Source organism: Nycticebus coucang, chromosome 24 (assembly GCF_027406575.1).
Source record: "Nycticebus coucang isolate mNycCou1 chromosome 24, mNycCou1.pri, whole genome shotgun sequence".
In the NCBI taxonomy this organism is placed as follows: Eukaryota; Metazoa; Chordata; class Mammalia; order Primates; family Lorisidae; genus Nycticebus; species Nycticebus coucang.
This window is the reverse complement of record NC_069803.1, coordinates 14,865,242-14,882,825: the sequence shown is the minus strand read 5'-3', so window position 1 is coordinate 14,882,825 and position 17,584 is coordinate 14,865,242. Positions and strand designations below refer to the sequence as shown.

The following is a 17,584-nucleotide window of genomic DNA, read 5'->3' as shown; positions in this document are numbered from 1 at the left end:
AGTTCTTATCAAAAGTCGGACTTATAAACAGGGTATCTGGAAAGAGCAGGGTCATTGAAAAACTCTTTGGAAAAATCTATACAAACGTAGATTGCCAGTCATTGTTCTGTCCGCAGTATCCTCAGAACGGGCCACATCATGCATCACTGCGGTAGTGCTTCATGTGGGATGCCTGTTAAACATAAAGAGTCTTGGGCCCCACTGACCACAGCTCTTCAGAATCACAGTCTCTGAAATTGAGACAATAGTTTTTCAAGCATCTGGGGAGATGTTTATGTACCCTGAAGTAAGAGAACTTGGAAATTGTTCATGGAAATGTCATGGATCTTAACTCCATTAATATGGCTAGTGGGGCGGCGCCTGTCGCTCAGTCGGTAAGGCGCTGGCCCCATATACCAAGGGTGGCGGGTTCAAACCCAGCCCCGGCTAAAGTGCAACCAAAAAATAGCCGGGCGTTGTGGCGGGCACCTATAGTCCCAGCTACTCGGGAGGCTGAGGCAGGAGAATCGCTTAAGCCCAGGAGTTGGAGGTTGCTGTGAGCTGTGTGAGGCCACGGCACTCTACCGAGGGCCATAAAGTGAGACTCTGTCTCTACAAAAAAAAAAAAAAGAATATGGCTAGCATCGTTACATTTCTCTATGAGGTCTGTTGACATATATGTTCTAGACTGCTAAATAAGAAAAAACTGTTTGCTCTTGTCCGTTGTCTGACTGTTCTTTGTGTGTTAGTGTGTTATCTCCCTGGTGAGACTGCGAACTTTTTAAGTGCATGCGGTTTTGCATTTTTGCTTGCTGCTGTACATTCTTACATGTCTGTAATTGTTTATTGGGTAATACGGTCAGGTGAATGCAAAACAAATGTTTTAAAATACTTAATTTTCCCCCAGTATTCTTTTTTGTAAATTGTGGTGTAATTTACGTAAAATAAAATGCATGGATTTTACAGTTCAGTGAGTTTTAAAAAAAGTATATACCCATGGAACAACATCCCAATTAAAATGGAGAATATTTCGGTCATGCTGGAAAGTTGCTTCATCTTCCTTCCATTAAATCCATCACCTGCTCCTAGAGCCATTACTATTCAGATTTCTGTGACCATAGATTAGCATTGCTTATTCTAGAACTTCAGGTCAGTGGACTCATGCAACATGTACTCTTTTCTATTTTTTTTTTTTTTGGCATTGTTCAACATAGAATTTCTGAGGTCCAGTAATTTTTTCTTTATTATTGTTGACTATTCTTTTATATGAATATATAGCAATTTGTGGTATTCAGTTAGTAGTAGTGATTTTCATCTGAATTCTTTGCAATTTTTTTTTTTTTTACTGTTATGGATAAAGCTGCCGTGAACATTCCTATACAAGTCATTTTGTGAACATATGTTTTTACACTTTTTTGGCAAATAACTTGGAGTGCAATTGCTGGGTCCAGGGGTCCAAGGGTAGATGTGTGTTTTAATACATTTTTTAAATCAGAGGAAATGTAAATATGTATACAAATTTGAGCATCTACCAGAGATGTACGTTTTTATTTCCATTGTATATATTTCTAGATAATGATTTGTTGTAAATTAGAGTAGAAACACTGTAAGTTGTCCACCCAAGAGACTAACAAACTTGTCAACATATGGAGGTGGTCGGCGTGAGGAATTGGGACTGCTGTACTGATACGTATGTGTGGTGCGTGTCCAGTCTATGAAAATTAGGTCAACTGAAGGAGGTGGTCAACTATGGAAGTTCTACAATATCCCAGTTTTTGAGCTATTTGACAGATAGTACAGCTGAAAAACTGAACCTCCAAATATGACTTTAAAAAATATTACTTGAGCATATAAAGCTTGACAAGCAAAAAAATTAGAATCCTTATAATTCTTTCCTAGCCAGGTCCTACCCCTATCTTAACCTACCCTGTTTCTTTGAGAGTGTTAGATATGTTCCCAGTGAAACCTCAAGAAATAATCCTTCAGTTGCCTCCTAGTTTAACTCCCAGCTGTTATAGGGACACTGCTGTTTGCTGCTCCCATAATTGCCCCCATGGGTTAGGTGTTCAGTCAGTGTAAATACAGGATGTTTTTGCTTTCTGTAGTTAGTGGTCCAAGTTCTTTATTTCACATAAATACTCTAAATCTAACCTTAAACTATACATTGATGTGAACCATGTACTACTTTAACAGGTTGGGTTCATTAATGTTCAGAAATAAATTTTTTATACTTATTTTAAGATCTTTTCTTTCTATAATCCTTATATTAAAAGGTCAACTTTTACCATGAGTCTAACCACTCCCGTGCCTTCCTTTTAAAGTGTTGAATTTTTTTTTTTCTTTAGGTAATTTGACCTCGTGGGGCACACCTTGGTTTTACAAGACTTTTTAACTTAGTGTATTGCTTGGCTTGTTCTTCTCCCCATTAAAATAGTGTCTGCTACAAGCTTTCTAAAATTTCTTAAATAGTAAATAAATTTATATTAACATTAAATTATCCTTAGTTAAGTATTTTATATTTTCCATTATTTTCAATACTTCTCTTACAGATTTTATGTGATTTATTGTCACCTGAAAACTTAAAAGAAGGCCTGAAGGAATCATCCTGGAGTTCATTACCATGTGTTAAAAACAAACCTTTTGGTTTTCCTTCAGTAATGGAAGTGTCTCACCCTCCCATTGAGCTTAGCCCAAAGCAGGTAAGGAATGAGAGAAGATTCTCATGGGTTTAGCTTATCTATTTCTTTACAAATTAAAATCTTCACTTTAGCCAGGCTTTTTGGCTCACTCTTATAATCCCATCATTGGGAGAGGCCTAGGTAGGAGGATCACTTGAGCCCAAGAGTTTTAGATCAGCCTGGGGAACATAGCAAGACCCTTGTCTCTATAAAAAAAATTAGCTGGGTATGGTGGCAGGAATCTATACTCCCGGCTGGTCAGGAGGCTGAGGCAAGAAGATTGTTTGAGCCCAGGAGTTCAAGGGTGCAATGAGCCAGGATCATGCTACTGTACTCCAACCTAGGTAACAGAGCAAGACTTCATTTCTTTCTTATGTTTTTTGTTTTTGTTTTTGTTTTTGTTTTTTGAGACAGAGTCTCACTGTGTTGCCCTTGGTAGAGTGCAATGGCGTCTCAGCTCACAGCAACCTCAAACTCTTGGGCTTAAGCATTTCTCTTGCCTCAGCCTCTTCAGTAACTTGGACTGCAGGTACCTGCCACAACACCCAGCTTTTTTGTTATTGTTGTTGTTGTTACGGTCATCATTATTGTTTTATCTGGCCCAGGCCGGGTTTGAACCTGCCAGCCTTGGTATATGTGGGTTGTACCCTACCTACTGACCTACGGTAGCCATCCTTTTTGACACAGAGTCTCACTGTGTCACCTTCAGGAGAGTGCCATGTTATCACAGCTCACAGCAACCTCAAACTCTTGGGCTTAAGCGATTCTCTTGCCTCAGCCTCCCAAGTAGCTGGGATGACAAGTACCTGCCACAATGCCCAGCTATGTTTTGTTGTTGTTGTTGCAGTTGTCATTGTTTAGCTGTCCTGAGCCTGGTTCAAACCCACCACTTTTGGTGCATGTGGTCGGTGCCATAACCACCGTGCTACAGGTGCTGAGCCAGGACTTCATTTCTTAAAAAAATAAAAAACAAAAGGCTGAGCATGGTGGCTCACCCCTGTAAGCCTAGCAGTCTGGGAGGCTGAGGTGAGAGGATCTCTTGAGGTCAGGAGTTCGAGACCAGGCTGAACAAGAGGGACACCTTGTCTCTACTAAAAATAGAAAAATTAGCTGGGCGTGGGGAGCTTAGGCAAGAGTATTGCTTTAGTCCAAGATTTTGAAGTTGCTGTGAGCTAGGATGACACCATGATACTCTACCCAGAGCAACAGAGTAAGACTGTCTTAAAAAAACAAAAAAAAACTTCACTCTCCTAGTTTTTAGGTGCTAGAACCTAAAGGACTTTTAACCTGTTTAGTTCTCTAATAGAATTTTGGCTACTCTTTACTATATAACTATACCCTAGTTATTTAAATAGGATTTTATCTATACCCTTTTTTAATACTAAAACCTTTTATGTGAAATATTTGCTTATTAATCACAATTTTAGGTAACCTGAATGTCATAAAAGTTTTAGTTTCTTAGAATAGGTAGATCTTTATATATATTTTAGTTTTCTTAGGGTAGGAACAACTGCATTACCATCATTGCTTTTAAACCTCATAATAGTTTTTATCCTGCATTGTTTAGGGAATAATGACAAGAAAAAAATCTATACACATTCAGCCTTCATGTATGTGTATGTGTGTATATAATCTTCTATCTCTGGTTGGATGGATTCACACATGCCAAACTTGTAGATACAGAGGGTTTACTATACCAGCAAAAAATAATTTACTTGTCATGGTTTTGGAATTAAGGGTTTATATTGTTAAATGAACATTAAAATGAGCTAATGGTCATTTCACTTCACTTTGATTGTTGGCAAAAGGAATAAAGGATAGTAATGAAATATAGTTAACCTTACGTTTACTTACTGTATTTTTGTAGAGTGAAGAAATACCAGAGGTCACTTCAGAGCCTGTCAGAGGAAGCTTAAACCGTACTCAGTCAGCACAGTCTGTAAATTCAACAGCAATGCCTGCCAGAGAGGATTGTTTAAAAAGGGTGTCCTCAGAACCTTTACTGTTAGTTCAAGAAAAAGGTGTTTTGCTGAAAAGAAAGTTGTCTCTTTTAGAACAGGATGTGATTGTAAATGAAGATGGAAGAAATAAGCTTAAAAAACAAGGAGGTAAAACTTGCACTATATTCTTAGATAAAATAAATGTATTCATTTGGAATGGCCTTTAAACATGTTCCTAAAGAAGAAACCCCTATTTGTTTTAATAGAAACTCCCAAGGAAGTCTGTATGTTTTCATTAGCTTATGGTGATATTCCGGAAGAGCTAATAGATGTCTCAGATTTTGAGTGTTCTCTTTGCATGAGGTAAGTATATAAAATTTTATAGAAGATGAATATTTTATATTCATGTAAATAAAATGCAGTGCTGATAAAGGTTATATCAGGCAATATAAAGTAGTAACAGAAAGCTGTATTAAAAATCGGAAGACGTGAATTTTAGTTTTGGGTTCGCCCTTCACACCTTGAGCAAGTGACTGGATTTCAGTTTTTTAAGGTAGAAACTGGAGCCAGTATTTACATAGCCTGTAACCCAGTGTTGTGAGTATCAGATGGCTTAAGTAGAAAAAGAATCTGGGAAATTATAAAGTAGTATGGAAGTTATATATTTTATTATTGAAATGTACATGAATTGTGGTAGAGTTGGAGGATTCGTGAAGTCAGGAGACCTGGTGCTGGTCTATCGGCTTACAGCAACTAGATCCCTGACCAAGTTTCTTTTTTTTTTTTTTTTTTTTTTGTAGAGACAGAGTCTCACTGTACCGCCCTTGGGTAGAGTGCCGTGGCGTCACACGGCTCACAGCAACCTCTAACTCTTGGGCTTACGCGATTCTCTTGCCTCAGCCTCCCGAGCAGCTGGGACTACAGGCGCCTGCCACAACGCCCGGCTATTTTTTTGTTGCAGTTTGGCCGGGGCTGGGTTTGAACCCGCCACCCTCGGCATATGGGGCCGGCGCCCTACTCACTGAGCCACAGGCGCCGCCCCCTGACCAAGTTTCTTAATTCAGAACTTTTTTCATCTGTGAGGTGAGGGGATTAGACCAGACAATTTCTAAAGTACCTCTAAATCTAACACTATTTGTAGGAAATTCACAAGTACTGTGTTTCAGGAAATTATTTAAAGTAGTAAAATGAAATTTTCCATGTTGAATATTACATATAATATTAGGCCTAATATTTCTTTAGGATTCAACTGTACTATTTAGTAGATCATTCTTTTTATGATTTTATGTAGTAAGACTTTTATAAACCTATTAAGAGGACCATATTTAAGTTGATAATAAGATAGGAATATAAAGGCTATACAAAAGCTAATTAGTAATTATTAGTGACATATTTTACATTATTTATTTTACACAAAGTCTTTGAAATCTGGCGTGTTTTACATTTACTGCATTTGTCAGTTGGGATTAGCTGCAGGTCAAGTGCTTGTGGCTATTGTAATAGTGCAGCTCTAGGCCCTTGGCAGGCCGCCTGTTGGTGGAGAACTTTTAAAAGCTGCGGGAGAGTACAGTTACACTGCTCAGTGCCCTTTCCTCCTGTCCTCCCCCTGGTCCCTCCTCCTTCCTTCTGTAAATAGAGATTAATGCTGGGTGGCGCCTGTGGCCCCATATGCCAGGAGTGGCAGGTTCAAACCCGGCCCGGGCCAAACTGCAACCAAAAAATAGCTGGGCGTTGTGGCGGGTGCCTGTAGTCCCAGCTACTCAGGAGGCTGAGGCAAGAGAATCGCCTAAGCCCAGGAGTTGGAGGTTGCTGTGAGCTGTGTGAGGCCACGGCACTCTACCGAGGGCCATAAAGTGAGACTCTGTCTCTACAAAAAATAAAAAAAAAAAAATAGAATGCTATGGTTCTATTGTTAGGATGACTAACCTGCATCTTGGTTGATTTCAGGTTGTTTTTTGAGCCAGTGACAACCCCCTGTGGACATTCGTTCTGTAAGAATTGTCTTGAGCGTTGTTTAGATCACGCACCGTATTGTCCTCTTTGTAAAGAAAGCTTAAAAGAGGTAAATGTTTACATATGTGTCTGTTTGTTGGTCTTAAGTTTGGCAACATGGTTTGATTTCTGTTCAGCCATGGAAATACTGATTATCATATTCCAAATGAATTATATGTGCTGAGTGACTAAAAAGGATCATGTTTTATCCATATGCTAACGTTGGAGAAAAGTGAGATTGGAGAGGTAAGGGACAGAAGATAGATCTTAGAGACCAACCTCTGTGCACTTAATTTTTTTAAATAAGAAGAGTGTGCTTTGGGCGGTGCCTGTGGCTCAAGAAGGAGGGCACTAGCCCCATATACCGGAAGTGGCAGGTTCAAACCCGGCTCCGGCCAAAAACTGGAAAAAAAAAAAAAAGTGTGTTTAGTTACCTGGTCAGGTCCAGGTGGGAAACCCTGGTGCCCTGTCTCTCACCAGGCCAGATTCAAGGCCTATTCCAACTCCTTAGCATGTAAAGTGATTCCGTCCAATAAAATTGTCTGCGTTGATGGAAATGCTTTCTATCTTTGCTGCCTGGTATTGGTAGCCACTAGCTAACAAGTCAGGGCTATAAAGCCCTTGAATGTGACCAGTGTGATTGAGAAATTATGTTTTAACATTTTAATGAATTTAAATTTAAGTATGCACATGTAACTCGTGGTTGCCACATTGGACAGTGCAGCTCTAGGAAGTGGTAGACTGGGAAGGAGAGAGCGAGGTCCAGCTTCCCACGCCCCTTCTTGTGGAGTCCCTGATCATTGCTGGTAGCGTGTGCTAGGAAATAGCCAGAGCTCAGCGGATAGCTTCTGTAACTGACCGGAAGACAGCACCCTCTCCACCCTGCCTGAGTGCCTGAGGAACGCCTAAGGTGAGACCAAAGCCGGTGGTTCTGAGAGGCAATGGCAATGATCAGGAAAAGTCCTTCTGTCGCTGGTGATTGACAGGATTGTTTTAAGAAAAACAAAATGTATCTTCCAAATATGGACAAAAAGTTAATAAAACCATCTTGAACACACATGGACTTATGTCCACATAGAAAGCTCATCTCAGGATAGATAGCATAATAGCATAGGTGCATTATTGCAATGGATATGTCTCTTACATACATAGCAAGGTAATGTGTAAAACAAAACTACGTGCAGATGATCAGCAAAGTCAGGAAACATAAGATAAACTTATTCTTAAAGGGGTTGTTAATTTACATTTTCAGCTAATATGCTTAATGTTTTCAGGTGAAGAACTCTAAACATGCTCTTTATCCAGGCTTCTAGGCACTCTTTACTTAATTATTATGCTTTTTTTTTCCAGATTAACTATTAGATTTATTGCTTTTAAGAGATACTTTGTCTTAACAAATAACTGCAGTTTAAAAATGTGTATATTAAGCATATTACTTGAAAATATACCACACTGTTTAAAAAATTTTTATCTTACATACCATTTTGACAATAGCCTATATAGTATAATTTATAAAATCAAAATTTATATAATATGTAATTTAAAAATAATACTGATACACTCCAGTTTAACATTTTTACTACTTGTCATTTTATTTTGTTCATTTTTTCCATTTAAATATATTTTAAAAATATGATTTTGTGACATCACAATGGTCCAGTGATTGGACATTTCCGTGTTGTTGGGTACATAAGTTCTTTTGTTCTCTCTTTTTATATACCATGCTTTTGTCAACATCATTTAGAATTAGCGATTATATTCAATTTTGACCCTTTCCTTAGGTTAAATTCCTGGGAGGTGAATTGCTAGATCAAAGGCCATGTATTTGTAAAATTCTTACGGCCAATCACTAGATTATCTAGCCCCTCAGAAATACTACATCAGTGTAGAAATACTACTCAATAATGTTAAGTAGGCCACATGTCTCCAAATTTAATTACATGGGTATTAAATTTTCAAACATCTTTATTAATTTGATAAAAAATGGTAATAAGATTGCTCTTACGTCTATTTATTTTGTGGTTGCTTTTATAAAGTTTATTGTTTGGTTAATTTTATGATAAACTCTTAAGTTACCTATGTACATATTATCTGCTCAAGGGCACCTCCCTAGACTATAGCCTGGTGGTTCTCAAAGTATGTTCCCTGACCTGCAGCATCTGTGTCACCTGAAAACTTGCTATGAACATACATACAAATTCTTGGACCCCACTCCAGATTCACCAAATCAGAAACTCTGGATGGGGCTCAGCAATCTGTATTTTAATAGGCCCTGATTCATGCAAAAGTTTGAAACCACTTATAGAACCAATTCCCCAATCTCTCAACATTTCCTAACTTACTCTTCATTGGATAATGACAAAGCCCTTGTTTTTGCTGATTCTCAGATTAAAGCGTGGCTTCTCTTTGTCTTGTGATTGTCTTCCAAGAGTTTTTCCTCACTACCTTTATTTCATAAATATGCATCGAGCATTCCTTTATACAAAGTTCTGTGTGTATACTCTGACCTGTTCCCTGGCCCTACATGATTTTTAATTTAATTACAGTCTTTTATATGGTGGTAAAAGGAGATTCTAGGAAGACAGAAAAATTATTCAAGGAAGATTTTATGAAGAAGGTAAAATTGGAATTAGACCTTGAGGGATAGATAGGTTTTTCATAGGCAGGAATGAGATCAATGGCTTTTATCAGTCAAGATAGAAAATGATAGGAAAATAAATGAGTATAGTACTTTTTCAGAGTACTTTTTAGGAAGTAGTACAAATGTACTATTTTACAGAAACTTGGGAAAGATGGATCATTTAGGAAAGTAGTGTCTTGACAAGGGTCTGAGTGATAGCAAGTGACAACGGAAGGAAAATCTGAAGGAAACATCTCCTGTAGACTTTGCCTCTAAAACTGGGAATAAAAAAAGGGAATTGTTTCGCTTTTCTTAAATACGGTAAATGCATTTTTTTAAAATTTCTTGTCTCTTTTTTGTTTCTCAGTTAAAATGATAGTTTTAGCATCCATGAGCCATCAGGGGGAAACTGGCCTTTGTTGTGGGGCCGGGGCTGGGCTGACTGTGGCTCACAGAGGACTGCGATTGTAGCAGGAGGGTGCTTCTGGAGGGCTCGGTTCAAGTTGCAGCCGTGCCATGCATCTTTAATGCTTTTGAGCAAAGCCTTAGGCAGGTTTACTTATTCAGCATTATTCACTGTAATGTGCCCCTGCACTGACTAAATTAATTCAGTATCAATGGTATAAATATATAATAAAGGCTTTAATATATCAGTTAAGCTGTCTTGCCTGTTTTATACTGTAGGAAAACAACTACTGGAATGTAAAATAATATTGTCTTTTAGTATCTAGCAGATAGGAGGTACTGTGTCACACAGCTGTTGGAAGAATTAATAGTGAAGTATCTGCCTGATGAACTGTCTGAGAGAAAAAAAATATATGATGAAGAAACTGCTGAACTCTCACAGTAAGTTTCTTCTCATAAAAATTAAATTATGAACTACCGCCCTTTGAAAGAGTAAGGAGAAATCTCAAAGCAAGCTGGATCCTGTCTTTAGTTCAACTCAGTCTAGTCAAAGGCATTCTTAAGGCAAATATTGGTCAGCTTCTCTTGTCCTCAACACACAGAATATTGTAAAAGTTCATTTGGTAGCATCCCAATGTTCTGTCGGGAATTATTGACTCAGCTCTTTAGGCTAAAGCAGTATTTTAGGTAGAGAAGGAACTTTTCTGCAGTGACATCAGCATTGGAGTGGGAACAGAGAGGTGGAAATGGTCACAGTGCCCCGGACGGTGATAGCAACTCTCAGGTGTAGTGGCAGGACAGATGACCCAGATCAGCGGGGGAGTGTAGTCAATGCAAAGTATGGAAGGAGCTTTCCAAACCTTGAGTCCTAAGACTGGAATTGGAAGGGGATGTCATAGGGGCCAAATCCTCAGTTAGTGAAAGATACTGACTGGGAGCAGAACTGAGTTAGTATCAAGCAAGTAAAAAGCCCAGAGGTGACTTTGAGGTTTAGTACGTATCGCTGCCACTGTGAGAGAACGTGGTGGCTGGGTATGGAGTTGGGCAGGAAATCTTTTTCACCCGTTATTCCCTTTGTTTTCCCTTCATGTCTTTCCCTCTTTGACCTGTCACTGGGGTCTCTTTATATTTCATTCACAGGTTTTTAATTTCTTTACTGTTTCTTTCCTTTCTTTTAATTAAATACACTAAAGAACAAAATTGGAACTTTTATATGCTGTCTTTAGTTAGCAACTTTTGTTTCCATTGGTTTTTTCCAAACATAAATTGAATATTTTTTATCTCTCATTTTCTTAGATAGTGTTTATAGACTGTTCTTTTTCAATATGTGCCCATGAGCTGTCGTCTTCAACAGAAGAAAGATTTCTACTCCTGTCTGTACAGGAATATAGACTTGTCTTCCCATGGAATTGATACTTTATTGTGTGATTTTTATGCTATAAAGTGTTCCGATGTGAGGATTATGAATATTTTTAATCAATACTGGAAAAGCTAGATTTAAGAAAGCTGCCATTATATTTTTGAAATCTTAAATAGTGACACAAGCAGACTGCCCACAGAAGGGTGGTGTGCGCAAGTTACAGATGAGGAGAGACGTGACGGGAGCTGAGCGTTGGAGAGGAGCCTCCTGAGTCTTACTGCTTACTCATGGAGCTGCTTTTAACACATCTTGTAATCATGTTTGTATTAATTATTACATTTACATAAGTAATTTATGGTCATTTTGAAGAACAACTAAAAAATATAAATAAGCATTTACAAAAGCCATCATCTGTCTTCTGGGCTTTAATACAGTGTATATAAACATTTTAAACACAAATGGGCTCATATTAGCCCATAGCCTCCTCTTAGTATAAACATTTTAAAGTCAGTATTGTACCCATCATTTTTTAATGGAAGCAATATTCCATTTTAGGGAAGTGCCATCGTTGACCCTCTGTGCCTCTCAGTTTTGGCTGCTATTCACAGCACTACTGTGAGCATTACGTTGTATGGCACAGAGACAATTATTTCTAGAAGTTAGTTTCTTAGTTCCACGGACATAAATACTTCCTCTCAAAAACACAAAGTTTCTGATGTATATAACCAAATTCTTCTTTAGCATGGTTGTCCTCTTTCCAACTGCCCCCACACTGCCAATTAACTCCCATAACCTTGACACAACTGGGCATTTCCTTTATCTTTCTCTGACTTTACCCATCTGGCAATGAAAAATGGCTTATCATTTTAATCTAGGAAAAAATGTGATGTCATCAGATTGTTTTTTGATCATGAGTTTAGCAATACTTTCATGCCTAATAATTTTTGTTTGCTTTTTGTCTATTGTGAAAGCTCTTTTTTTTCCCCCCTTATAGTTAGCTAAGAGTGACTATGAGTATTGTATGGATGAAAAATACTATCATGTTATATATATTTAAAACATTTAAATATACAATGACAACTGCAACAACAAAAGAATAGCCAGGCATTGTGGTGGGCACTGTAGTCCCAGCTACTTGGGAGGCAGAGGCAAGAGAATCGCTTAAGCCCAAGAGTTTGAGGTTACTGTGAGCTATGATGCCACGGCACTCTACCCAGGGTGACAGCTTGAGGGTCTGTCTCAAACAAAACAAACAAACAAAAATTTAAATATAAAATACTATAATAAATTTTGTTTTGATTCAAAAAGATGCTTAGCTCTATATGATAACCTGGTGTCTCAAAATTTATACATGCTTTGAAATAAGAGGATTACAAACAGTTTTTAGATTAATGTTGCATCAGTGAGAGCTTAATGAAGGGTTGCTGATTCTTCTTGCTGGAAATAAAATTCATCTTATTTAGGATTAATTTTTTTACATTAATTTATTACTGTTGTAAACATCACTCATTTTTAATGTATGTTCTGATCTGTAATAATAAACTTCTTCAGCTTGACCAAGAGTGTACCAATATTTGTCTGCACCATGGCCTACCCCACTGTGCCTTGCCCTCTTCATGTATTTGAGCCAAGATACAGATTAATGATTCGAAGAAGTATACAGACTGGAACCAAACAGTTTGGGATGTGTGTCAGTGATACACAGAATAGGTATGGTTTTTGTTAGTTTAAATATTTGTATTTATATTGGAACTTTCTCTCAGTATGTATGAGAACTTACATGCTTGAACTTTATTACTAATCAGAATTTTTTATTTGTTTTTGTTTTTTTTTTTTTTAGTTTTGCAGATTATGGTTGTATGTTACAAATTAGAAATGTACATTTCTTACCTGATGGAAGGTCTGTGGTTGATACAGTTGGAGGAAAGCGGTTCAGAGTTTTGAAAAGAGGAATGAAAGATGGATATTGCACTGCAGACATTGAATATCTGGAGGACGTTAAGGTATTAAAAACAGTCTGGTTCCAGCACACTTTGGTATATTCTGCTCTGGGTTTGACACAGGCATACAGGCTGGTATCTTCTAAACAACGAGCCAGTTCTTCCTAGGAGACACCCTCATCACTGCTACTTAGGAAAATTAGCCCCAAGTTATCTTTTCATTTTACCCTTAAATCATTGTACATTCCAAGAGAACTTGGGAGATTAGAACCTAGATCCTCCTCATCTCTACAGGCTTAACAACCAGCCCAGTGCCTAGAATATATGTGTGTGTAGACATGTGTGTCTGTGTATATATGCACAGTCGGGGTAGTTGACTAAATTGAAATTTCAACCCATCTACATTTTGAAAGGTTGCTAATCACTATTCTGTTTTACTGAATGTATTAGTAGTCAAAGTTAATGTAATAAGTAGATTGAAAATTAATGTAAAGGTAGACATACAAAATCCTGGAAGAACTGTTCTTTGTATTAAGATTATTTCTATGCCGAATATAACCTTAATGATAAAATAGAGTTGGATGCTATGTTAAAACTATAGAGCATTGCAGATAAATCACTGTCAGTATACATATTGGTGTTACCTTAACCTGGGTAGGGTTATTGTTATATTTCTCTTGGATAAAGTTAATGTTTTCGGTTCCTTATTCACCAATTGAAATGAGTTAAGGAACCATAGAAAATGACTGTGATCTTATAAATTATCAAATTGGAGGTCTTGTAGAAAGACATTATAAAAATAGATCTTACACTAGCACTTTGTCAATGATCTTTCATTTCAGTCAGCAGTTACTGAATGTTGGCATTAGGTATTTTCATAAGCATTTGCTCCTTGAATTTTCAAAATTCTATGAAATAGCTTATCAAAAAAGTACAATTCAGAGGTGTTAATGAACTTGCCTAGGATCCTATAGTAGTGTAACAAAAATGATTTAAAGCCGTCTTTCTAGGCCTTGTTGTGCTTTATCATTATAGCCTATTGCCTCTGCTGATAAACTTCATTAAAATGATACTGCTTGTCCTATCTTATTATAAAAACACTGGGTGGGTAGTTAGCTTTGTGAAGTAGGCCAAAAGTATTGTGTTGAAATTTTTAGTTGATTGGTATACTCTGTCCCTTAGGCACGCTTGGTCAGTAGAATCATGTGCTAAATGCAATGTTCTTTGTAAAACTAAGAACCTATTTTAGTTTTATGTAAATTATACCTTCATGTATTGGGTTTAATGACAAAATCCCTTGAGTATGTGGCTGAGCATTTTTATATATGCGTGTGTGTATGTGTGTGTGTGTATATATGGACAATATCAAATAGCATATTGAAAGTACTTTTGGATTTGATGTTTAAAAATTGAGTCTTATATGTCCAGTAATGTTCAGTAATTTTTTCTCATCGGAGTGTCTTTGTCTGTGTAATGTTTTTCTTGTCCATTCTAGAAAGGCTTCTCAAATTTTTTTTATATCAAAATCTTCTTTCCTTATTGAAATAATTCTATTTCTTTGACTTCTAATACAATTTTAAGTTCTGTTATATTATTTTTTTATTATTAATATTAAATCATAGCCGTGTACATCAATGCGATCATGGGGCACCAAACACTGGTTTTATAAACAGTTTGACACATTTTCATCACACTGGGTAACGTAGCCTTCCTGGCATTTTCTTAGTTATTGTGTTAAGACAATCAGTTCTGTTATGTTATTGCAGGGAAAGCTGGCTTTCTTTTTTTGTGAGTGTTTTTCTTAGTAAAGTTAGCAACCAATATATTTGTGTTTGATGAAGGTCATAGACTGTATAAATGAAAGTATAGAATATCTGATAAGTCTATAAATTCATTTTGTCTCAAGCAATGACTTTTCTCATAAGACAGACACAAATATGTAGAGTCAATATAGTTTGTCAGAGGCCAAGGTAGAGGAATCACTGATAGTGTCAAATTTGAAGGAAACACTGAGGACATTTGCATTAGCTTAGATAGTGAAGAAGAATTCACAGAGGTGAAATGTGAACTTATTCGTTCTGAAGATGAGAGGGAAGAAGATGATGGAGAAGAAAAAATGTAAAATACGAAGCCCAAGAGAAGACCACGCCCAGTTGTAGAATTAGAGCAGCCTCCAGCTCAGATGAGAGCATCATCGGGAAGGATACAGAATGCCCAGGTAATAAAGGATCAGGGAAGACTTCAAGCGGCTAATGTTATGAGGGCTCAACCAGGAATCAATTGGGAATAGAACTCAAAACTCCATTGGCTGCTTTCCAACTAGTTATTGATAATGAAATTGTGGATGTAATTGTCAAGTTTACAAACCAGAAAATACATGTAGTCAAAGACTTATGTAAGGACATCCTCATCTAAAATTCTGGCAATTTCATAAAAGAAGAAATATTAGGACTGATTGGAATTCTTCTAAGTCCTGGTGTGTAACAGCAAAATAAAGACAATATCTGAGATCTTTTTTAGTGAGGATAATTTTCCAGTTTGCTTCACTATGTTTTCAGAACACAGAATGTGACTCCTTCTGGAACGTCTGTATTTTGATGCTGCTGCAACGCATGAAGCTCCCAGACAGCTAGATAAGTTTGCTCTAGCTCAGGAACTGTGGAATATGGTCATAAATAAGCTCTCACCTTACTACAACCCTCACAAGTCTGTCACTGTCGATGAGGAATTGGTATCTCCATGGGCATTGTCCATTCAGACTTCACATAGTAACTAAACCTGGGAAGTATGAAATTGTGGTGAATCTTCTTGGGATTCTTCTACAAACCACTGTTTTGTAGCAGAGCCATGTGCTGGGAAATCAGGGAACCTTCTGAGAAATTACAACAGTGGCTCCAAGATTGTTAAAAAGAGTGGTTCAGAACTGTCATTTGGATCAGTCCAGAAGAAATATTACCATGAACAGAAAAATCTACATCCATCACCCTAGCTTTTGAGTTGGTTCAAAATACTATAACCACAGTTGGTACCCTTTGCAGTTATAAAAGGTATTTGGCTCTAGCACTCAGGCCAGTATCCATGGACAGTCTCTCCATTTGGTACAGTACGATTTGTCTTCCCTCCCCGTGTGGCTTTAGTAAGTTACATTCCAAAGATAGAGTAGGTAGTTATAGTACTTTCTACACAGCATGAAGATATGAAGGTGACGGACAACAAGCCTGATGCAATCCACTTTTATAAAGCTGCAAAAGCAGGTGTCAATACACTTGATAAGTGCGTGAGAATGTGTTCCCGCTGCTGAGGAACTTGGCCTGAGGAACTTGGGGTTGGCCCCTGGCGGCTGTCTTCCACATCCTTGACATTGCAGTGTACAATTCGTGTGTGATTTTTAAGGAAACAAGAAGCCACTGGTTACAACTTTATTTGAAGAAACAGTCGTGGAGAAAAAATACTTTTTGAAACATTTGGCACCACAGCTCTGTGAAGAAAACATGAGAAAGCGCACCGGAAATGTACACAGTGTCCACAAAAAACTTACAAGGACAATGAATCCTTGTGGACAAGAGTGCAATCCAGGACCAATGGGCAGTGACATGCATATTAGTTCATACCAAACCAAAAGGAAGAGTTACGGGACCAGCAGCGAAAAGGTTACCAAGGTGACTGCTACCTTTGTCCCTGTGGGTGAGACTGGAAATATATGAGGGCAGGCAGTGAAGTACATTTTGATGTGTGGTCTGTGCTAGCAGCCAGACAGCAAAAGAAGAAAATGTAATGAAAAGAATATGCAGAGAACGTGACCGAAGAATTGTTACTTGTCCAGTGACTTGTAAACTGTATAGGTTTTTCGTGAAATTACAGTACTAGTTACTCTGGAGCCAGTGACTGACTCCCCATGAGTTGTTCATCACCTGCCAGATTGGCATGAGGATGTGACTAACATGGTTTTGCAATAAGCAGATGCTTTAGTTATTCATTCATTTATTTACTTATTTATTTATTTAGAGACAGAGTCTCATTATGTCATCCTTGGTAGAGTGCCGTGGTGTCACAGCTGACAGCAACCTCAAACTCTTGGGCTTTAGCAATTCTTTTACCTCAGCCTCCCAAGTAGCTAGGACTACAGGTGCCCACCACAATGCCTGGCTGTTTTTTTGTTGCAGTTGTCATTGTTGCTTAGCTGGCCTGGGCTGGGTTTGAACCCACCAGCCTCGGTGTATGTGACCAGTGCTGTAACCACTGTGCTATGGGCACTGAGCCAGCAGGTGCTTTTTAAACTTTCATTTCAAATCTTTCAGAAGTAAAAAGTATACTATTTTTGTCTCTTGTGTGCTATAGTTTTACCTTTTGTGTTTCAAAATGATTTCAGAGGCCCTTTGTTGTTTTTATATTAGTCATCCTTGAAGTAGGAAAGGCTGAGTCAGGCCTGGTGTTCGTTCAAAGGAGTTAATGTATAGGAAACAGAACGCTGCTTGGCACGTAATGAGTGGGATATAAATGTGTGTGGTATGTGTTAAAGAAATCTGCGTGAGATGGCTGTGTTAACCTCCGCCTTCCCACCTATGTTCTGCGACACTATTCTTCTGGAGCTCAGGCTGGAAGACAGATGCATTTTACATTTGCAGTCTGGTGATCCAGTTGTCTAAAGGGCACAACAGGAGATAATCATT

The 17,584-nt window shown here is 37.9% G+C and overlaps 1 protein-coding gene across 5 annotated transcripts in view; it reads left to right on the top strand.

Moving 5' to 3' along the window:
* The window catches only part of LONRF1 (LON peptidase N-terminal domain and ring finger 1), a 37,797-nt gene that overhangs the window by 15,038 nt on the left and 5,175 nt on the right, over positions 1-17,584 (top strand). For all 5 annotated transcript variants that reach the window (XR_008377341.1, XR_008377340.1, XR_008377339.1 and 2 more), the window contains exons 4-10: positions 2,529-2,678; positions 4,525-4,765; positions 4,864-4,960; positions 6,545-6,659; positions 9,934-10,055; positions 12,526-12,684; positions 12,815-12,977. Coding sequence is in view for 1 of the 5 variants with exons in the window: in XM_053578351.1 (XP_053434326.1) it covers positions 2,529-2,678; positions 4,525-4,765; positions 4,864-4,960; positions 6,545-6,659; positions 9,934-10,055; positions 12,526-12,684; positions 12,815-12,977 (1,047 nt within the window). In the remaining 4 variants the exon portion in view is untranslated. The remainder of the gene's footprint in view (positions 1-2,528; positions 2,679-4,524; positions 4,766-4,863; positions 4,961-6,544; positions 6,660-9,933; positions 10,056-12,525; positions 12,685-12,814; positions 12,978-17,584) is intronic.